This window comes from Protopterus annectens, chromosome 2.part0, assembly GCF_019279795.1.
Source record: "Protopterus annectens isolate FY-2018-M chromosome 2.part0, PAN1.0, whole genome shotgun sequence".
NCBI classification, from domain to species: domain Eukaryota; kingdom Metazoa; phylum Chordata; order Ceratodontiformes; family Protopteridae; genus Protopterus; species Protopterus annectens.
In genome coordinates, this window is record NC_056728.1 from 90,517,232 (window position 1) to 90,540,779 (window position 23,548).

The following is a 23,548-nucleotide window of genomic DNA, read 5'->3' on the forward strand; positions in this document are numbered from 1 at the left end:
TGACTAATCATGAAATCGGAGATGTGGAATATGGGATTTGGATTAAATATTACCATTACAGCATAGTATTCTTCATCTGGAAAAGATGTAACTTCTTTCCATGGAACTCCAGGGGTAGTGCAAGTGCTAGATTTTGGTCATAATGTACCAAACATTATTACAAATTAATTCTCGGCTAGAGTGCGGGGAGTACCTTCTGTGTGGAGTCTGCATGTCCTCCCCGTGGTTGGGTGGGCGTTCGAAAGACATGTGTAAATGGGCGTGCCTTCGTTGAAGGTTGAAGTTGAGCTGGCACCTCTGCGTTCATGAAAATCTACTGCCAATCATTAGCGGCCTGGAGTTCCGCTGTGGCGACCCCTAACCGGGAAAAGCCGAAAGACAAACAACAACAACTGTTTATATTTCTTCAATGCATTCCGTTTCTGGTGTGTCCATTGTCATGAAATCTGCTTACGGAACTGTGAAAGGGTGCCAGTACTACCTTTAGTAAAATTACTGCTCCAGCACAGTATCTCAAATGGAATTCACCTTCAGACTGATACTGTGATCTGGGATTTCAAAACTTATATAAACAATAAGCTGTCCTTGAATTAGCATACCTCCATTATTGTCAAAAACACATCTTCCTATCTCTGCCAACTCATTTGTCAAAGGTTCTCATCCAGACCCCACTCTATCCTAATTCCTCTCTAGTCTGCCTTCATCCACCCTATCATAAAATACAAAGTTGCAATTGGCATGCCTACCTCTAAATAACTCTCCCAGGTAGAAAAAAGCCAGTACTTTATAAAACAATGCATGATTTAAAGAACTGCTCTTATTTAGATAGAATAACAATCCTGAATTATTTCATATGGTCGTCAGACTCTCAGACCCCTGTGAGGTGATCTGTCTCTTCTCACTGTGACCCCCCACCTTTTTCCACAAGAAAGAAAACCACAGTTAATACCTATTCCAAAGCCCTAGTTCTATGAAAAGATGTTAACAGGTTCCAGTTAAGGGGAAAAAAGGTCATCACCTAGTACCTCTCACACAAGCTTCCCTACAAATGACAGTGTAAAATCCTAGCAACACTCATGATTCAGACAGATAAATGGATGGGATCCTATACACTTATCCTAGGAATCACAGGTTACAAACTTCTGACTATGCCAAACTTAACACTCTTTCCCCATTTTCTCTAATTTCACTCCCTTTTCCTTTCATGTAGCATAATCCAAGGTCAGAACATACTTCTCTGTCTCCCAAATTAGCCTACAGTCTTCTGAACCATCATCTTACCTTTAGGGTTTCTTCTTCTATGGCTTTGCTGGCTAAGCCTACAGTGGTTGACATACTGCTGGTTTAGTATAAACCAATGAACCAGAAGGTGAATAAGCAGGAATTACAGATCAATGAAACACTGCAGAAAGAATCCGGGATGTGATGTGCCAACATGTCATTTTCTGAAAGGTCAAGTCAAGTCAGAGAAGGAGATATTACAGAATAAAAATCTAATGTAGGGAGGATGCTGACAGGGAGAAAAAGATGCAAATGATTCCTTACCTTAATGGTGACGGAAACTGGACACCTATAGTAAACTAATATCATGCACTAGCCACCAAGTAAACTGGGCAAGGATGAAGAGTGGCTCAAGCAAAGCAGATGACTGAAAGAAGCAACTCGTGTCTGGGAAACTTCAATTCACTATAAGCAAACCGGGGCAACTGTACCACACATCTTAAGAGAGAGAACCTCACAAAGTAGCAGTAAAGGCAGAACCTGACTAGAAGGCAAGGATTTTAATGCGTAAAAGTAACATTGTTAACCCTAGTCCTCACTAATGCAGAGAAAGTGGTGGGAGGACCCAGACTGCATTAAAGATGCACAGTGACGAGTAGTGTATAAACAGAAAACTAGAATTGCACAGGGCTGAAATTTTAAATCCTACAAAAATAGCAAAGGGATAAGTAATGACCTTGAAGAAGGTGGTGTGGAGCAAAGCTGAAAAACACTGACTGTAGCAGGAGATAGAGAGAAAAGTCACAAGGATTTAAAAAAAAAAGCAGACAGTTCATAGTCAAGGTCAGCAATGCAGTGCAGAAGTGGAAAAAATGATAAAGAGAACAGACTGAGTTATAAAAAGTAAAGCTATAAATAAGTTACAAGGGAATAACTCCTTACCAGGGCATGTAGTCTAGGAAATCATTAGGAAGCCTAGCCCAAATTTCCAAATGCCCCAAAGCACTAACAGGGTAAATGACTTTATCAAGGTTATACTGAATGCAAACAAGGGCTGGGGGAAATCAAACCCTGCACCACAGAAAGTAGCTTAAAAAACAGTCTATCATCTGCTTTAACTGCCGGACTTAACTGGTAGAACCCAAGATCTTCTGTGAGTTAGGCAGATGCGACATCCACAACACTTCAGAACTCACACAAGATATTTTCTTGAGGAAATTAAGCTGGGAAGAATGCAACTGGCAGTACAAAATGGTGACGGGCATGGGAATCATACCTCTCGACTGTCTAGATTTTTGCAGAATGCCGAGATTTTCTGCTTCATATTTTTGATGTGTTCATAACATTTTTTATTCTCTGACAAATTACTGAGGATTGAAGTCACTAAATAATGGCTAAATAATAAAAGATTTGAGTTTCAGACTTCATATCCTTCAGAAAAATGCATGCTAGCACAAATCCTGTTGTTCTATCAATTTTGAGTTTATAAAAGCAATATTTAAAATCTGTCCACCACTTCTGCGGTGGTGCAGCGGTAGTGTTGTTGCCTCACGGCAAGAGGTTCTCCAGTTAGATTCTCAGCTTGGGTTGGGAGTGCCTTCTGTGTGGAGTCTGCATGTTCTAAAGACATGTGTTGAATGGGTGTGTCTTCGTTGAAGGTTGGGCATTGGGCTGGCAACCTGACACCATAAAAAAAAGAAAACCAACTGCCAATCATTAGTGGACCGGAGTTCCGCTGTGGCAACCCCTAACCGGAAAAAGCCAAAAGACAAACAGCAACAACATTTAAAATCTGTCCACCCATGATTTTAGGCTCTTATAGATTTCTTGTGATAAGAAGTTGATGGGTATGATGGGAATTTAGGTGCACAGGAATGAGCAGGAAGACGAGACCAGACAGTAACTGACATGCTGTAGACTGGTAGCAGACGTGATTTTTACTGAAAGCATTTGGGGAACGCTCTGCAAGACTGGCAGGTGTGTGCACCAAAACGGCACAATGGGATAAAATAGGTATATGGATTAGTTTCCAAAGAAAAAGAAGAGGAAAATGGTGCTCTAGCAACTCAGTGATACAGGGAAAATACCCATGAAGGCTGCTGAAAGTCAGTGAATAGCAGCAGCAGCAGCAGAGGCACTGGTAAAGCCATATGCAGGAGATCCATTAGACAAAAGAAAAAAAAAAGATCTGGAGAATGGCAACTGCAGCCCTCTGCAGGAGGGAGGAGTTAGGATCCAAGAATCGACAGATTAGCAAGCTTAATGCAGAGAAAATAATGAAAAATGTAATCTGAAAACATGCTCAGGATCATCAAATTAAATGATCTGAGAAGTCTGCAAATACTACTGGGGGTTGGAGCAATAGGTAACAGAGACAGGCAGCTAACAATTATCCATTATTGTGCTGTAACCACAGTTGGAACATGCATAGGAGATTGCATGGGTCAGATGTCAGTACTGCAACAGTCCTGTGTGCCCAAGCTGCTCCAAGACAGCAGGAGTTACAGTAAAAAAAAAAACTCTGGCTCACTAAATATGGCACACAACTGGAGCTGACCTGTGCTGTCCCACACTCCAGAAGCATTAGGTGTTGTATTAGTCTTGGTCATCCATTCATCTGAGACTGGACCATGTATTTTTTTTTTTTGTTAATTTAACAAAATTTACTACACAAAAGTATCTTTGCAGAAATGACCATGGATCCTCAGATTTTGGAGACAACGGGAGGACACAATCTGGCACCCTGATGCTCAGTGTGGCCTGGCAAGCAGAAAGGTTAAACAAAGAAGAAAACTGCTTGCAAGAGATAGGTGCCAGAAGACAGGCTGGTGGTGCTCGGCAGTAGTTGGTCTTTGGCTTTGAAGTGTTAAAATCCTATACATGAAGCAATGCATTATGTTCAAAAGCATTTCCAGCACTGGAGCACTGGCAACCTTCAGACAAATGCACTATGCTAGAAACCCAAGAAAACAATTGGAAACTGTGAGGAGAGAAGTATAAAGTGACAGAACTTACCAGCAATAACTAAGCACACCAAGGAGTAGTGAATCTGGGGATCAGCATGAGAATTGTTAGGAAATGAGTCAAAGAAAAACATTCACTACCAAGCCCTCTTGATACAATATAGGATTATGCAAGACACTACTTGAGTCGTGGACATGGAGAAGTGGCAATGCCACAGTTGGAGCACCATGACTACTTCCATGGCAAACTATTCAAAATGTAAAAATGGGAAAAATCAGGATTCAGTGGCAGATTTCTACTGTATTAGTTTACTGGGATTGTCCGGCTGGGCCACGCAAGATGCATTTTCAGTGGACACCCTAGGAGAACAGCTTCATTAACAGACAGAATAGAAAACCATTTGTACAGTATATTATAGCTGAGCACACGATATGCTATGTAAGATGGTATACAGTTGCATACAAAAAATACATATTAAACATCTTGCAGTGAAGTAAAACTATTACATTTCAAATCAGTCAATAATGGCCAAATAGCAGTTTTCAACATCTAATGGTTATAAAGTAGTAGTGCTTTGATCTTGTGATGACTGGGTGGGGGGAGCTACGTGTCTGAAGTGACCTTGCTTCTCAGTTAAGATGGGAAGATGTAATAAGAGTACACTAGTCACTAGTGATAAGAGGAGACAGGAGTATGTAAGCAGAAAAGAGAGAGGACAGTGGTCCGCCTGTTGGGACTGAGGACTGACACAATCTAGTATTCAGAAGGTGAGCATGGAGGGTTCGCTTAAAGATCAGCTTATTGTCTATTTCCCCAAGTGGGCTGGGTATAGTACTCCTCATCTTGGAGATAAAACTGGAGTAAAGAGCATCCTGTGAGGTGTTCTGGGAATTAGATTGTTGAGTCAGCAATTTATCTTTAGAGCAGAGATGCCTTCTGGGCTTACAGCGCTGCAAGAGGGAATAAACAATACAGAAGCATACGCAGGAAGACAGGAAATACTGTGCATTGAGATACAAAAGGTATCCAAACATATGGAGGATAGGTGGAATGGTCATAAAGGAAGTTAAAAGGGACGCAAATGCCAAGTAAGGTGAAGAATGACAACAGATAACACAAGGCAACATTATTTCACAGAAATCATCATGAGGTCCCAGTACTATCTGCTGGACTTAATGGTAGAATGACATCCAATGTTAAAAATGCAACAGACATGATGGCCAGCAAAACTGCAGACATGCTAAATTCTATGAAACAGAGGTTGATTAACACGGTATCCACCTGAACCATATGCATCTCCAACCTAGTCATTTAACCAGAACAAGGATTCCTTATCATCCCTAAAAAGAAACTTGTACCTTGTGATTATTACCCAGTTCAATGAAAAAAAAAAAGTTCTCCTTCCTCTAATAAATAACCAAATGGTGTCAAAATGGAAACCATGTGGTGAGTGGACATGATAGTTTACAAACATTTATATATTCACTGAAGCCTGGAACCAAGACTTCTGAGTTAAAGACAGTAAGTTCAATGGTTCTCAGAGATTAAGTATTAACATACACTGCTACACACGAACAACTTACCTGGTACAGCCACTAAATTCCATGAACAACTTACCTCATCATACATAAACTGAAGGGTCAAAGCTGATTTACCGACACCGCCACTGCCCACCATAATTACTTTGTGTAGAACAAGAGAATTCTGGTTCTTGGCCTTGTTAGCAGCCATGTTCTTCTACTTCTGTCACAGAGGTGAAGCACTGAAACAGCAGGGATCTGAAAAACATACAGGCAATGCAGTTATTTGGTTTGCAGATGTGCAAAAAAAAAAAAAAAAAAAATTGGCATCCAAATTAAAAGATATGTACTACAGCAAACAGTTTCATTTTAAAACAGTACATATTACTATGTATATATCTATACATATATATATATATATATATATATATATATATATATATATCTATACATATATATATATATATATATATATATATATATATATATATATATATATATATATATATATATATATATATATATATATATATATATATATATATATATATACACACACATATATAATTTTTTTTTTTTTTTTTTAAATACTAAATGTAGATTTTTTTTCTTCAACCTAAACAAGAAATATAGAAAAGCATGATACCTTGAAGATGATTAAAAAAAATCCATTTCCTCCTCATAGACATCCAAACAGCACTTCTGTTTAACCACAGAATCCATCCATCCACAACCCCTTTTTCCCCATTTGCAAACAGGGTCGGGGGGGGGGGTCACAAACAGTGACAATCCTCTATAGCCAAGGTTTATACTGCTGGGTGGCTAGCCCTGCAGCGGTAGTTCTTCCATACCATACACTTGCACACACACACACATACCTATGGCCAATTTAGGGTGTCCAATCCACCTACCACATGTCTGTGGGAGGAAACCCACTCAAACACAGGGAGGACATGTAGACTGCACAGAAGGCACCCTAGCTGAGACTCGAAACGGGGACCCTCTTGCTGTGAGGTGACAACACTATCCAATGTGCCACTATCAAGGAATACGATTCTTTATTGGCTTTCAGCAACCAATGGAAAACTGCTGAAACTTCTACAGCATTATACTAATCTTGAAATGCAGGAAAAAAAAATACTTAAAAACGAGCAAAGTACCGCAGAGAAGGCTATTCAGACATGTCACTTTACAAATGCAAGCTAGAGGCTCAATCTCATGTAGTAGCCTTTTAAAATAATGTGCAAAGCCACCTGTTAAATGCTGCGTTCAGAGTCACTGATGTGTTCAATCAGTGCAGAATGAACGCTACACTATGTACTCAGGTGTGCTGTTAAACTACACATCTGATGCAAAAGGGATGAGATTAGCCACCTGACCTTTCCTTAAGTCTATTTAAAATTTTACTTCTCTATCTTTTTCCACCTGTCTCACCCACTCTTAAATGCCTCTGAATTCCCCTCTTTACCACTAGTTCTGGTAGTTCATCTGAAAAAAAAATAAAAGGCATTTTTGCTACCTCAGGTCATTACAGTCTACAGCCTATACTAACTTTCTACCAGTGCTTTAATGTTCATGGAGGACTCCGGCACATCTCCCAAACATGATTACCTGCACCCATTATATCCCCTTCCCAATCTCTTTTGGTCTTTAGTAAGAACTCCTCCAACGTATCCATTCTATGGTCACAATGTTTCCTCACCATCCAATTTACACTTCTGTTGCCTTCACTGTGAATTCTCCTAGCAGCTTGCTGTCCCTCGCCTTGTATGGCCTCCAGAACTGCACATGGTCCTCAAACATGTGGCCTGACTAGGGCCCAGTTAAGTGACATTATTAGTTCCATACCTATGGAGTCCACTTAGATGATCCACCCAACTAGTCTTTGTGCTGCCACCATGGCCTTCTCACACTGCTGCTGAAGCCCCAATTCAGATAAACTTATCTTGCTCGATCCGTCTCCTTATTTGTCACCATCAAATTTCACACCCTCACAGATGATAATTCACACCAAGACTGTCGTAGTCCAATTGCAGTACTTTGTCTGCAGTGAACCTCAACTGCCACGTTTCTGTCTACACAGTATTTCCACTTTCTTTTGTTGGACTATCCTCCTCCCCCCCTCACCTGCCTTTGCTTCATTATTGAAGTAGCCAAGCTTTGTTTTCTGCTCCCATACATTATGTCGTGTACGAAATGAACACAAATTACAATGCTAGAACCAAGACCAATCCCTGCAGTTATCCACAAATTATTTCCTTTATTCTTTTCACAGTACTTCATCACAATTTTAAGTGCATGTCCCTTCAAACAACCTGCAATCCCCTTCCCTTAGTCTCATGGCCGGCCTTAGGCATAGGACAACTAGGCGGCCGCCTAGGGTGCCACTATAGTAGGGACACTTTTCCAGTATTTATTTGGTGTCGGTAGACTAGGATGGGGGCGCTGTGGAGCCCTTTTGCCTAGGGCATCAGTTGACCTAAGGCCGCTCCTGCTTAGTCTCCACCAAACTCTGCAGAATTCATAGCAAATGGTTATGTAGGACCAACTCAAAGGCTCTGGGTGAAATCTGGACCAACCACATCTACAGATATTCCCATAACAAAATTCTCCTGTGTTCCAGTCAAAATACTGGATTATATGAAATGACTGCTCCTTCAAGCGGCTACCACTAAAACTTACTTTTTTATTCAGGATTCACTCCATAACTAATAGGTTGTTACCAGTAACTTGCCACGAGTATTAGGATGACAGATCTGTAGTCCCTAATCAGGAGGTACTTCTGCCATCTTCCATTTCTCAGCCACTTGTACAGATCTGCCGAAGATCTCCACTAGGGATTTAATACTACAGCAGCAGGATTCCAGAGGACCCTTGAGAGGCAGCTTAGGAGATCCCTGTATTTTACTCTCCTATTAGACTGCCCACTGTAACATCCTGCAAAATGATATCAAAGCGCTGCTTGTATTTTGTCAGCATGTTTGGAAAACACAAGAATGGTCATTTGATTGGAAAAGATCAGTTTATATTCCCGTCCCAAAAAGAGACAGTACAAGAGTGTTAAAAACGCTGAACAACTTGCACTTGGTTCACATACCAACCAAGTGATGTTCACAAACTTGCAAGCTAAACACCAGGCGTACAAGAACGGAGAAATAAAACCCATCATCATCAACTGGATAACAGAAAGCAAAGGAGTTCCAGAAAAAAATGTTTACTTCTTATTCCTTACTTTCTGCTCTAAAGCCTTTGACTGCATACACCATAACAGACTGGCAAACTCTTACAGAAATTGGGAGTTTTGGTAAATCTTACCCTCTGGTTTCAGAACAAGAAGCAACAGTTAGAACCAAATACAGAATAACTCACTGGTTCAAGATATGAAGAGGAGTATGACAGAGCTCTATAATGTCACCCTGTCACCCTACTTAAAGTACATGTTGAATACATCAGGGAGATACCATGGTACATGAAATGGATGCTGTACATGAAACTGCAAGAAAAATGCTAACTTCAGCTATGCAGATGACACTGGCAGCTGAAAGTGAAGAGTTGAAGACACTGTTGATGAAGTTGAAGGTAGAAAGTGCAAATACTAGCTTGCAGCTGAACATAAAACTAAACTTATGTTACCCTGCCCTATCATTTCTTTTCAACTAGATGAGGAAGCAGTTACAGATTCTATTTTCCTGAACTTCTGAAGATGGTGACTGCAGTCACGAAATTAACACACTTGTCTTTTTAAATTTAAACAACGGCTAATATGAATAAGATTTTTAGAGAGTCAACAAAGTCCATATAGTTAAAGTTAGGGTTTTCCCATTAACAAGACATGGCTATTGAGAGCTGAACTAAAAAAGCTGTGTGCCAGAAAATAAATTGTATTAAAGTCTGATGCTGCAGGAAAGTTCTGGGAATCGCATGAAAGATCAGGACAGCAACACTTAAACAAATCTAGAGTGTGTCACTGGAATGTCGGATAATAAAATAAACTGAAATGCGTTGGCCAGACAATGTGAAGACAGGATTTAACACAGAACATGTTGATGCTGGGAAAGATCAAAGGCAAACGAAGAGGACTACACACAATAAGGTGAAAAGACAGGATTTCGTAAAGTAGTGAATATGATTCTGCAAGAACTGATGAAAATGCTGTCGACAGGCCTGGTGTGCTAAAATCCTTCAGGTCACAAAGAATCAGACAACTAAATACCACAAAAGCATTCTCTTCCCTTTCCAATCCTATCACCTGGTGCCTATCCACAGCTCTCCCACCTATTTTCTACCCCAACTCCCCAGGATGACATTTTCCCTTCCCCTCCCCTTGTGAAGATCTAAGCGAATTTTTCACTAATTTCTCCACATTTTTTCTGCCCTCCATGATGATCTGTCTACATTTACATAGCCTGCACAGATCTCTCACTTCTCCTCCTTTATGTTATAGTTGATGGCCACTTAGACTGCCCTTTCACTACCCACATCTCTGTATTTCCTCTTGGTTTTCTTGAGCCTGACCTTCTCCACTTCCCCACCCCTTCAATCTCATCCACTGTATGCTATTTTGCCAAAATCACTAGTCTCACATTTATTTGTGTTTGCAAAGGTCCTGAGATTTTTTTTTAATCCTGTACTTTCCTCAGCCCTCCGCCCCACAGCTCTGGGAACAACTCTATTCTTGCACCATTCCCATAGCTTGTTCGCTCACCCCCTTGATTTGCCTTCGGACTCCTAACTCACACTGGCCTTTCCCCTAGGATCAGCACAACCCACCTCACTGAAACCCCACATAATTTTCTCTGGTTTCTTATGCTTCACCCAATTCTGAAATACAAGTGAGGTTGTCACAGACGACTAATGATACCTTCACTTGGACATCAATGATCCCTCACCACCTTTTACCACAACCAGAATTTCCTCCTATTACAGTCCTACAACAGCTTCCCAAATAGTCAACTTACAATCTCCTGATCAACACTGAAGCTGAAGATCTCTCATTTGTTTTTAGTTCAGACCACCTAAGAGGAAAAAAAAAACATTAGCCCTCCTTTATTATATTCCCTAGTCTCTTCCTCCTTTATTGGCATGTCTACAATGAATTTGTTCCACAAAGCCCCACCAACACCTCTTTTCTCTACTGTAACTACAAAGCTATTTACTCAAAGCTAGTATATATTTTTTTTGTTTGTGATAGCAAAATGAAGACTGACAGTTCTATAAGCAGTCCTGTTTGTCTAATCTGAATTTTGAAGTAGTCTGTTCTGAAGGTGGCAGATTCTCATCATCCACGCAGTCAAACTAATATGATAATTTAGACTGGTTTGTGACAGTACAGTTACGTTGAGTGGTTAATAAACAAAAAAAAATGTGTAAGTTTATGTCAATCTCAATCCCCAGCATCATGTTAGAAATGCCATAATTTTTCAGGGGCATTCTAGCTGGAAAACAGCTATCTACCCTTCTGTAAGAAAATTTTAAGAATGAATGTATGAAGCCTTTACTCCGCTGACCAAGGTTTTAAAGACAATGTTTAAGCACACCTCAATAATTCACACAGTACTGACCACAAATGTCGCAATGGGGAAAGAGTTTAATATGAAAGTTATGTACTCAGAAAAACAACAGATCTATGTTGTCTGCTTCTGTCTTACCTCAACAGATGGGACTCGAAGATGATCTCTGATCCGACTTTGGCTGCTTCTGGACTTGTGGATCCCCAGCTCAGGCTCATCCCCTTACTCATAATCCCCTCGTCCCCAAGATTACCTTAGCTTGAGTGTGTCCCTCACCCCATGACAATCATAGTTCGAAATAAAATAATGCATTCCAAAATGGTATGTCTGAAACACAGCACTATAAAATAAGAGCTGCAAGTATTGTCATACCAGACGCACACTGCTAATCTTCCATGAAATGGAAGGGGGACAGAGTGAGGGGAGTTGAGGAAAGACAGAAAGACACCACAGATCTATTATTATGGTATGTACATCATTTTTGTAATGGATATTGTCTGTTCTGTCCATTCCTTAACAGATGGGACTGGGACAAGACTCTCTAACTATGCAGCTCCCAGGGATGTCTCATGGAAGGAAATTCCAGAGGATGGCTGAAGCAAAGGCTGCCCTATTCCTGGATAGCAGATTCAGCTTATGAGAAATGAAGATGTGAATGTTAGACCAGGTCGCAGCAGTGCAAATATCAATTTCGGCCCTTGAAAAGAACCACGTAGAAGCTGAGACAGATCTAAAAGAATTAGCCTTGGAAGGTCTGGGTAGATTCAAGCTCTTTTCCTCTATATACATACGAAACAGTCAACTAACCAGCTAAGGACACTTTAGAAACATCTTGACCCAGCTTAACTTTGGAAATGCAGACAAAACGTTAGCCTGTTTTTCTGAATGTTTTAGTCCAGTAGAGGTAAAAACATAGCTGACTGTGCATGCCCAAAAGATGAAGCATTTATTTACGAAATCTGGTAAGAAAACCAGTAGGTTGATGCACTGACTAAGACATGGTAGGAAAAGAGGACTGTCCGTAAAGACACCCTGTCCTTGTAAAAGAATGTACAGAAGCTTACAAGAAGGAGTTTGCAGTTCCAACAATCTCCAGGCTGAGGTAATAGCAACTAGAAAGAATATTCAAGGTCAAATACTTCATATCCACCCTGGAAGCAGGTTTAACAGCTGCTTGGGTCAAAGCTTGAATCTAAATAGTCATATCCCAAGGTGGGGCAGGATCCCTACGTGGTGGTCTAAGCAGGACAGTACATCTCAAAAAAGGCTTTATATAGTTCTTGGGATGCCAAGGAAGAATGGTTGTCAACAACATGAAAGCTTGAAATAGCTGAATTCCAACATGGAAAACAGAAATCAGTTCATCCAGAACTGCAGGAACAGGAGCTGAAAAGGGATCCATATTCCTTTGTGAGAAGAGGAGAGTGAAAATCTCTTCAACTACTCATATTCTTCTAGTAGAGGTTCTCTGGGAAGTAGTGAGAATGTGGATAACTTGGGATGAAAACATGAACTGACTAGCCATCACTGGAAGTGGAGAAACAGAGTTAAGTACTTGACAGAACTTGAAATCTGTGCTACCAAGTGTCATTATTCATCAGGAATGGGTCTTGGCTCCGGCCTCAGATCCGAGCCGGCAACTGATGGCTCCAGAGCTCAAGCTCCTCCCCTTCCTATAATCCTCTGCTGGCTTCTAACCCTCAGATCGAATTTGCTGAACAAATAATACTGCAGGCAGTCTGCGCCGGATAAAAAAAATCATGAAAATGAACCACTCCAGCTCAGCCAGATCCCCAAAAGGCAGGGGGAAAGCAGGGCGGGAATGTGATGAATAATGAAGCGTTTTCTGCATACCTGAGTTATCCTGATGGTCATAAACATGGGATGCACCTGACAGAACCACTAGACTCCCAGGGTCCACTGAAGAACCCACATGTGATGCTTGGCGAGGGGCACTAACTGAATGGCAGCCACCATCAAACCCAATGCTTGAATAATAAGATGAACTGGTGTGCACTCTACATCCAGCAAGCAAGATACCTGATCTTGAATGAGCTGGACCCTGCAGAAGGGTAGTGCTGCAGTCTCTGATACTGTGTCCAATTGGACCCAGATAAACTCTAAGTTTTGTCACAGAGAAAGACTGGATTTGGGCAAATTGACTGTGATGCCTAGATGATGAAAAAGGTGGATGGTGTAACTGGTGGCCAGTAATAGTCGATGGGAGCCATGAAGAGCCAAATCGTCCAGGTACGGGAAGTCCTGAAATCCTTGCAGCCGGAGGTGAGCTGCCACCACTGCCATGCATTTGGTACACACCTGGGGGGTTGTGGTGAGTCCAAAGAGCAGGGCTCTGAACTAGTAGTGACTGGCCCATAACCAAAAGCATAGGTGTCTCCTGGAGCATCTGTCAATCTTGATATCAGAGTACATGTCCTTGACATCCACTGAGAACATCTAATCGTCATTGCACAAGAGAGAAAGAATGGACTGGACAGTGACAATCAAAAACACAGGTTTAGTTCACTAAGGTCCAGAACTGGATGCTGGTCACAGGTCTTTTTGGCAACAAAAAAAAGTGGGAGTAAGTTCTGGACCCTAGTCCTGTTGGGACTTCTTGAATGGCTCTTTTTTGACTAAGGTCTTGAACCTTGAGATAGGACAACTCTCTTTGGCAGGGTGGACCATCCAGGAGCGATTTTACAACTGGAGGGGGCTGAAAGGAGGAAATGAAGTAACCCCTGGAAATAATCCAACACCCACTGATCAGAAGTCAGACTAGAAGGTGGAGACAGAATCAAACCCCTACTTGCCTCCTGCAGCGCTTCAGGAGCACTGAAAAGGCTTCTCCGAGAAGGGTTCCTGGGAGTCCTGATTCTGTGGACCCCTCTTCCTCTGGGGCGGCGTCTACCATAGAGTCCCCTACCCTGGTTTGTGGAAGAGGATTCTTGGGAAGCATCCTGGAAGGAGGACTGAGTCGTGCAGGAACAAAGTTTCTTACTACCCCTCTGAGTCTTGAAAAAGGAATGTTGGGGAGTATAGAACTTGATTCCCACCATGGACAGAGTCTTGCCCTCCTGCTCACTGCGGGTCAATGTTTCCTTGACGGAAGGTCCAAACAACATTGAGCCATCAAAGGGGGCATTAGTAAAATTAAATTTTTCGCAAACCGCAAAGGTGAAGCCAGGCATGCCTTCTAATGGCAATGCCTGTGCCAGCTGCTCAAGAGATGGCCTCCACCACTTTGGAGATCAACCTCATTGAAGCATTAGCCAAGGAAGTCAGAGTAGACAACTTAGGAGAGACCCAGTTTAAGACTCTCCTGAGGCAGTAACTCTGTAAGGGAGGTGGGGAGCTTATACACCAAATCCGTGTAGTGTGTGCCATGTAGTTAGCTCCTATCAGTCTAAATGTAGCTGAAGCAAGCACGCGGTTTCCAAAGTGGTCAGTCACCCGAGCCTCTCTGTTCGGGGGATGTACTGAGGAGCTATGCTCCGCCAAGCTCCTCCTTAGTTGTAGCGACCACCACAATGGCATTGACAGGGATGCCCTTACTCCAAAAGGGCTTATCCTTGGAAGGACTGAGGAATTTGTCGGCTTTTTTGGGAACCGGTTCCACTGTGTTCAGCTCCTTCGAAGCACTGCTGGCGATAAGATCCATAAACTCTTCGGCAGTGGGGACACCCAGGTAGAAGATTGGCCCATCTAGAAGGCCTCAATGAACACGGATTCCTCCGAAGATGGGGTGGGGGAAGACCAACCGCCTCTTTCCTTGAGAATTTTGAGGATGTCCCCAAAGGATACTTGCTCAAATGGAAGTCTGGGGGGACCAGTCTCCCTCCTCAAAATCCATGTCCTCCAAGAGGGGCTCTCTGGGGGAGTCCAAGTGTATCGTCTTACACATTCTCTTTCAAGGGGGGTTCCTCCACGGTGGGCTCAGGGGAGGACACGGAAGAGACAGGGACCTCAAGTGGGGCACTGGCCATCTGAAGGTGCTCGTGGGAGGGCAGACCCTGGAAGGATAATGAGGCCTCACCACCCCAAAGCAGAGAGAGGCTGGGGAGGATCTAGAAATGAAGGAGAGGTGACTGCCAAGCTGGATCCTCTCTACTGCCCAGAAGGCCAACGGCCTGGACAAAGCCCCACTCACCTCCCTCATGGCCGGGGTTTGAGAGGGCATGAAAGGACACCAACACAGCAGTGAATCCTCCCAACAATATTGGCCCTGAACTGTCCAGGGCAAAGGCCCCCAAGGGAAGGGAACAGTGCGAAACCTCCGGGCATGAACCCCCCCCCCCCCAGAGAACCTGGACTGACCCCACGGGGACGAGACAGTCTGTTCCGAGGCAGCAGAACAGAGCCGGCCAGGGACCCTGGTGGTGTTAAGAAGGGAGGAATACCAGACACCACTGGCCTCTCACATGGAATGCTCTGGTACTGATGTTCCGAAATTGGATGGTTGGGAAGAGGATAGTGGAGTCCTGTGGATGGGGAAGACCCCTTGGCCATCTGAGCTGTGGACGAAAACAAGCCCGACTCGATTTGGGCCTTGAGAAAACTCCTCATCATCCTATCCATATCCGAGGGTAATAAACGTCTGGAGGATGCAGATGAATGGCCCGCCCTGGCTGGGGATCCTACCTTTGATCAGATAGTTCTATGGTCACATGAGGAGGACTGGCTCCGATGCATCGGATCCAATCTCCTGGAGGATCTGGATGGGGAGCTCTCGATAATGATTGGCTCCGATACGATTGTGACGACCATGCCCTGGCCCAGCAATCCAGGAGTCTCGATCCTCACCACTAACACCAGGGAGGTAGTCTCCTAGAAGAGGAAAGGATAACTAATACACAAAGTAAAGTACAATTTCCCTTAAGTGCACACAGAGATCACAGTCAATCTGCGGCTGGTTGCTCCCTTGCTCACCAGCTTCCCAGTAAGACTCAACACTGGCATAGCTATAGGGTCCAGGTCCCAGCCTATCTGGGCAAGCTAAAACATTCCAGTACCCTCTCTGTCCAACCAGTGTTTAGTGTCCCTGCCCAAGTAGCTGACAACACACACACACTTTGAGATAAGTATTTATACACTTTACAGACACTCCTGGGAAAGGATGACACAGATTCTCCAACTGTGCCCCTTTACCCAGTCTATACGGTAGTAATTACTACCACCACCCAGTTAATAATATCAGCTACTAAAAGCCAATTAAAAGGGTGTCCAATTACTGTGCAATATTAATATCCAATGGTAATGTGACTATACAGTCTTAAGGCTTATTTGGAAGGGCTTAAACAGTACACTCTATAAATACATAATGTACTCTAAAGCATGCTTCATCTCTACACAAACAGCCACAGGTAGAAGGTTTTAAAAATATTTAATAATAAATAATTAAAACACAAGACAAACCTACTACACCACAGAGATATCCAAGAGTTCACAGATCACACAGAAACTTAAAATAATACAGTAGGACAGGTCTGGTTTCAAAGAAAAATACCTAATTAATCTTTACTAGCTTTAACTATTCCTACAAGATATCACAGTGCTACAAACTTACTTGTGAGCATAAGGAGAGTACTGATAAGTTAGGTGTCCAGATCAAAATGCTTCAGGTCTCTTGTGAGAAACAGAATTTAAACATTACTAACAAACATGTCTCTATGGCCCTCCCAAAATTACATCATTTTTGACACTTAGGTTTTCCCAGTATTCATATTGCATCATCTTAACATCTGGTCTGAGTTCTCAGGCCACAAACTGCATTATAGAGCCATCTAACATCTCCTCAGAAACTTACAATGATAAAAGACATTTCACATGTCACATGTACATGCTAAGAGAAACTAAAGCAATAAAAACACCTTCCACATCTAAATTCTTGTCATAAACTTTAGCCTTAAAACAATGGGCATGAAATCTTTATCCAGCCACCCTCGGGCCAAATACTAACATGAAAGGATACAAAAATGCTTCACTGGGCCAGTAGAGTGCAATGTTGTCACATATTTTGCAGTTCCACATTTCACAGTGTTTTCTTGCATTTAAAAACACAAGCCTGTATTTTACATTTATTTATACAGTTGATAGAATTATATATTAAATTCTATTTGACTAGGCTGGCAGACTTCGCCCATCTCTCCCCAGTCGTCAGAATGATATTCTGATCCAAAGGTCTGGTCAGATCAGATGATTGGATCCGGAGAAGGCTTGCACAGAGTCAGATCTGGGGGTCTCTGGTGCTGAGACCTTTGATCCAAGAGGATGATCTGAAGCTCCTGGAGCAGAAGAACCCAGATTCGAAACCACAGAGGCTGGACTCAGATCCAGCGAGCTACGATCAGAGAGCCTCAGCTTTTTGGAGGTTGAAGGAGGGGGAGCTCCCTTCTCAGGATCCTGAGAGGGCTTTGCAGGAGAGTCCAAAGTCATGGGACCACCCTGAGCCAAGCCCTTCAGGAGTAATTTGTTGCAGCATTCCATGACAGCCAGGGGGTTGAATGTGGCACAAATGATTCAACCTCCAGGTGGGCTGCTCCCAAACAGTAAAGACACTCCTTGTGCGAATCGGAATAAGGCATCTTCTGGCCGCAGGGGAGCATCATTTGAAACCCAAGGGTTTCTCTGCCATACTCTCAATGCACACACAAACACAAAAAAGATAAGAAAAGGGTGCAAGAGTGGGGAAAAAGAATTACAGAGGAATGGGTAGGGAATAACTAACTCTAGATTATAGATATAGCTACAGGAGTGGAGGTAAACTAGGCTAGACTACACTAACTAGCTGAAAGAGAAAAACTGAAAAGGCAAAAAAATATACACTTGTCTACACTTGCAGAAGCTTGAGCCCAGATCACATCCTAAATGTTCAGCGGTAAATGAGATTCGAGGGTTACAGGTCAGCAGGGGATTATAGGAAGGGGCAGAGCTTGAGCTCTTCTGAGGTTGGACCCAAGACCCATTTGTGATGAATAATGATATGGATAGCATCAGATCAAGTGGTTAATCTGAGGGCTTAAATGTATGATTGAGGCATGCAGGACGCGTGAGAGAGAAAACCCAAATCGGGGTCCATCACCCAAACTGGGTATATTAATTGAGGCCAGAGGAAGGGGAATCACACCTGTCGAGGTCAGAATGGGATGAGGATGACCTTGATCTTCCACTGCAGAGGCTTTCTGTAACAATTTTTGGATTAATTTGGTAGGAAGAAAGGCACAGAGGAAAAATGAGGGGGCAGACATGCATTACGCAATCTTTCAGTGACCCCCCCCTCCCCCCTCAGGAGGGTTCAGGGTAAAGAACGTGCTGTATTTGGAGTTGATGGGAGAGGCAAAAAAAATCACAGCATGGTTGACCCTACCCCCAAAAATTTGCTATGCAACTGCTGGACTGAGAGACCACAAGTGAGATAGCAGAAGTTACCTGCTCAACCGGTCCCCTAGAACTTTGAAATTCCCTGGTATGTGGTAGCTATCAGAAAGCAGGTGGAAGATGCTGCTCACTGCCAGACTCTCATATGGCTTCTCAATAAAACAGGTAGGACAGTGTTTCCCCTTGCTTGTTGATGTAACAGACTACTGACATGCATAGACCTTTTTTCCTCTCTGAGGGGTGATAAATTTAAGATCTCCCAGGAGGGACATTATCCCAGCATAGGACTGAAATTATATTTTGGAAAAGATAACCCTACTGCCTTTCGAACCGGCTGCATCTGCTCCCCATCTTCTGTCTGGATGGAGATCATCCATAGAAATCTTGAAAAGCCTGTTACCACTAGGAGGACTGCCCTCATCTCTATCATGCTGATGGGAAGTTTAGCCTCAGTGGAAGGCAGCATGCCTAGGACAGTCTTTCGCATGTAATGACCCTTCCCCACAGTTGGGAAGGTGAGGGATAAAAGGTCTGTCCTGAGGAAACCCGGTAGATTGCATCAATCACTTTACATGAGTCTTGCAAATGTTTGTCAAATTAATTGGAAAACTCATGGGTTAACACCTGATGGAGCACTGAAATGCCAGTGTTTATTAAGGTATAGTTGTATCCTACTTACCGTAATTGTTGATGGTCAAGTAGATTAATGTTGCAGTATCAATCCTTGGGACTTCCTGCCATGCATAAGCCAGTGACCGGCCTGATTTCTAAAGTCTTAGCATCACCCCAAGCAGACGGACATTTTATGACCAATGTCCCGACGTCTGGGTATACAAAAGGTATCTGTCAGTACCATCTTCAGGCCAGGAAAGCAGTTTGGTATCTGAAGACTGCAAGACCTCCTTGTCTGGTCTTGGTAGCAAATGCAAGAGGGAAGAAACAAAGGGAGAAAGTTGAGATGAGCCAAACAGACAATATGCAGCAGCAGCAGCAGGACATGAGGTCCCTACTTTAAGGGGTAGGAAGAAAGAAATATGTACCACACTGATCTACTCAGACATCTACAATTATGGCAAGTGTGGCACATCTGTAATATGTTCTTCGCAGTCAATGCTGCAGTACTAATCTTTGGGACTATTAGTATATAGTTTGCAATCCATTTAAGACTGCTTTAATACAGGCTTGCCCTGTTTTCTCTCTGCGAAGGATACAAACAACTGGTCTGCCCTGTTTGCAGTCTGTTCTGTCCATGTAGTACCTAATCTGTCTGTGGGCATCCAGTGAGTGGAGGATTCTTTCAGCCTTGTTCTGTGGCTTTGGGAAGAAAACTGGCAGATGGATAGCCTGGTTAAGACTGAGATCAGAAACCACCCTGGGCATAAACGGTCAGTTCTGAGGGGTACCCTGTCTTTCTGCAAGACAGTGAAGAAGGACTCCACATTCATGACGGCCTGCAGTTCAGAAACTCTTTTAATTGAACTGACAGCTATAAGAATGGTTGTCTTCAAGGTGAGCATCCTGAGGGGAGCAGAGTCAGATGATTTGAAAGGTGGTAGGGTTAGCTTTTCCAAAACATCATTTAAGTCTTATGCAGGGATAAATTTAAGACCGCCCAGGAGGGAACCTAGCACCCTGTCAGAAACAGCTTCATGTGTGGGTGAGTGAAAAGTGGTGGAGAAGTGTGCAAGCAAGCTGAAATTGCTGAAGCATGAAACGTTTCTGCTGGAAGAAGGACCCTGTTAGGACACTTGAGACCGATAAAGCAACATTTAATGCAGGTCTGCTTGAGCTGGAATAGTTTTGTTGGCTGTGACACCATATGGAGAATCTTTTCATTTTGCCTCCTTATGAATAGAGATCACCTCCTTAGGATAAAGCATCGAGGTGGGTGTCATGGCCCAATCCTCCAGGCAGCTTGATTGAAAACCAGTCCTCTTGATTTGGCCAAGAAGGTCTGTGCCCACTCCCATCACAAAAGGTGAAGTGTAGAGAGAACTAGGCTCTTTGCAGAACTAGCCTTAGCTCCCTGTGTAATTACCTCAAGGTCTGCAGCAGGATTTCTGTACAGGTATTTGTGAGAATCCGGTACTCTGTAATACTAGTCAGGTTTACTGGGAGCAGGTGGGAGGGCATCAGGGGCTAAAAGCTGTATTCATGGAAAACATCATCCACCATTTCTAGGATGGGGGGGGTGGCCAAGGGTCTGTGTGCTGGGACAGGTCTAGAAACTCAGTTTTTTCTTAGACTGAGGGAAGTCCTGAGATTCCCAGTGGAAATGTTCCCTGAGGGTGTGAAGGGTTTCCCCAAAGGAGAGGTCCTCTGGAGGGGAGGCAGAAGGGATGAATTCCTCTGCATCTGAATCCTCAAACAGTTAAGCGACATGGTTTCTCTTGAAAAGCAGAATAATCAGATTCTTCAGACTCTTGATCTGTCAATTTCTGGAGAAGGATGCCTTTTCCCTTTTGGAGTGGGGGCCGAGTATCTCGGATAAGGGAGTTGAGATCCTCTGACACTAAGCATTTGAGCTTGGAGTGGGGGAGCAGTAGCAAGATGGTGGCTAGAAGCAGATTTCCTAGGAGTGGCCTGGCTTCTAGGCCTGAGAGAATCTGTCTTGTCTCTGAGAAGTGGCAGTCGGAACAAAAGACGTTTTTGTCTAGAATTGGTAGTGTGAAAGGCCTCCTCAGAAGCCGGTGCCTGTGTCACAGCTCTGGACCCAACTGAAGCAGAGGCAGCCAAAGGCTCATAAGACTAAGTGGATTTCTGCGGCATACCGGTCACCGAAAGGGTCTCGGCAGAGGCCTGCGTAGAAAGAGATTCAGGCATCAGGGGCTGGAAAGCACCTCACTGAATTCCAGAGAGCTGACTACTTGCTTAGCAGTAGCATCGTCAGAAGGCTTAGCCTTGTGTGGCCTGTCTCTATCTTTATCTCTACGTTTTTTCGGAATGTCGACAGAATGTTGGCTGATGGACTCGTATTGGAATTCGAAGATGGAACATGAAAATAACTGTCTACAAAAAGAGCTCCACGGTGAATGGTTTCCTCATTAAAGAGGGCACAGAACCGGCAATGAGGGATGTCGTGCTCTGGGCCTAAACAAGTGATGCATTAAGAATGAAAGTCTCAGCGTGGGATCTGCTTTACACAGGCGAGTCAATTGTTAACTTTTTTGGACATCGGTTAGAGTAAGAAAAAAGGGTCCCTAATGGGGTACTTCGCTTTAGACGTTTTCTGTTGAAATTCAACTTCTGGTAGCGACTGACCAGCACTCGTAGAAACTGCTTCTACTACGGGTTCCACGGCAAGAAAGACTGATGTAATGACATTGACTGCCTTGCTTTATAGCACTGACTAGCTGAGGTCAGACTACAGGCGACAGCAGCCGGTGCACAAAAACATTGACTCTGGTATTCGGACAGACCGAGGGCTACCACAGCAGGGATAACCCACAGATGATGACTGCAACAGTTAAACACAAAGAACATTAACCACTTACTCCTACAACAAACAAATACCTTATGTGAGAGCTGCAAGTACACTATGAAACTGGAATCACTTCGATCACATAAGCTGGATACCAAACAAGTTGTCAAACCCTCTCTCACAAAATAAAGACATGACACTCAGATCCACACACGCGGAGGTACTCACTAAAAGTGTACCAAAATACCACAGACCTCCCAAACGTAAACAACGTACACACACTGCTATGCAAATACAGTAATGAGTCGATTATCCAAAATGTCAAATTACCCAAACACAGCCTTCCAAAATATTCGGGTAGGAAAAATTAAAAAGTCTGAATATATGAACGTTATACACATTCGCTTGTGGTCTTTTTTGAGCATGTAGCATGCTCGTGTGTGAAAAATGTTCTTTATTGTCCAATGGAATCGCTGAATGGTTGAAAAGTGTATTCCCTGTGTGCAGAAAAAACAAGATTTTTAGAAGTTTTTTTATCCGGTTCAATTATAGGTTTGATTATCCAAACTACTCTAGGTCTCAATTAGTTTGGATAATCGAGACTCTACTGTACAAACCACTACACATATAGCACATAAAACTGTCTCTCAGCAAATAAGCCCTTAAACCAAAACACCTCTAAACCTAATGTCCTGGTCGTAGGTGACTCCATAATGAGACACAGATGTTCGTTCCTCTCACCAGTCTGGACAAGAAGGTCACTGTCAGCTGCCTGTCAGGTAGTAGGATCAGTCAAATCACGCATGCACTCAAGTCACTTAACACATACTGTTATGACTCTGTCATAGTTCATGTTGAGGTGAATGACTTGAGACATACCTCTCTGGACTATATGAAGAGACACATGACTGAACTCTCAGATTGCTTGTCCCAGCAGCATTCTACCTTCACCCAGGATGATGCCACAATATAAACAAAAAATTATGGACTTCAACAACTGGCTTAGCTTCTAGTGTCAGCCAAGGGGGATCTAGTATCTGTCACCCCCAGACGACATGGTCAACAGGCATGACGTGCAACTGTCTCCTCTAGGCTTTCTGATAATGGCAAAGGCGCTTGCAGACCCCATAGTGCCTTTTTTTAGGCAATATCAAAACAAAGAATAGTTGTACAAAATCTTACCATAATCATAGATGTTTCTCTCTTCTATGTTGCAGTATTCTTTACATGAGGGATGACTGCCACAAGCGGTCCTGACATCCATCATTATAGAAAAGCCTTTTACCGCTGCAGAGTACATGGGACATCGCATGTAGGCATGCAAACAGGGTAGGCCATAGAGTGATATCCGCACGTACCATCCTCAGAACTGAATGCCCCAGTAGGAACACCAGAAGGAAATATACATTCTGAGAAAAAATATGAATCAGTGGGAAGGTGGGAGGGATGGAGTACTGAACACAGAAGAGGACATCTATGATTATGGTAAGATTTTGCACAACTATTCTATGTCCTATTCTTATGTTGCAGTATTT

At 43.1% G+C, this 23,548-nt stretch overlaps 1 protein-coding gene across 4 annotated transcripts in view; it reads right to left on the minus strand.

The window, feature by feature from the left end:
- The window catches only part of RALB (RAS like proto-oncogene B), an 810,790-nt gene that overhangs the window by 165,697 nt on the left and 621,545 nt on the right, over positions 1 to 23,548 (minus strand). For all 4 annotated transcript variants that reach the window (XM_044060573.1, XM_044060575.1, XM_044060572.1 and 1 more), the window contains one exon: positions 5,803 to 5,963. In XM_044060573.1, coding sequence (XP_043916508.1) covers positions 5,803 to 5,916 — 114 coding nt within the window. In that variant the 5' untranslated portion in view covers positions 5,917 to 5,963. The remainder of the gene's footprint in view (positions 1 to 5,802; positions 5,964 to 23,548) is intronic.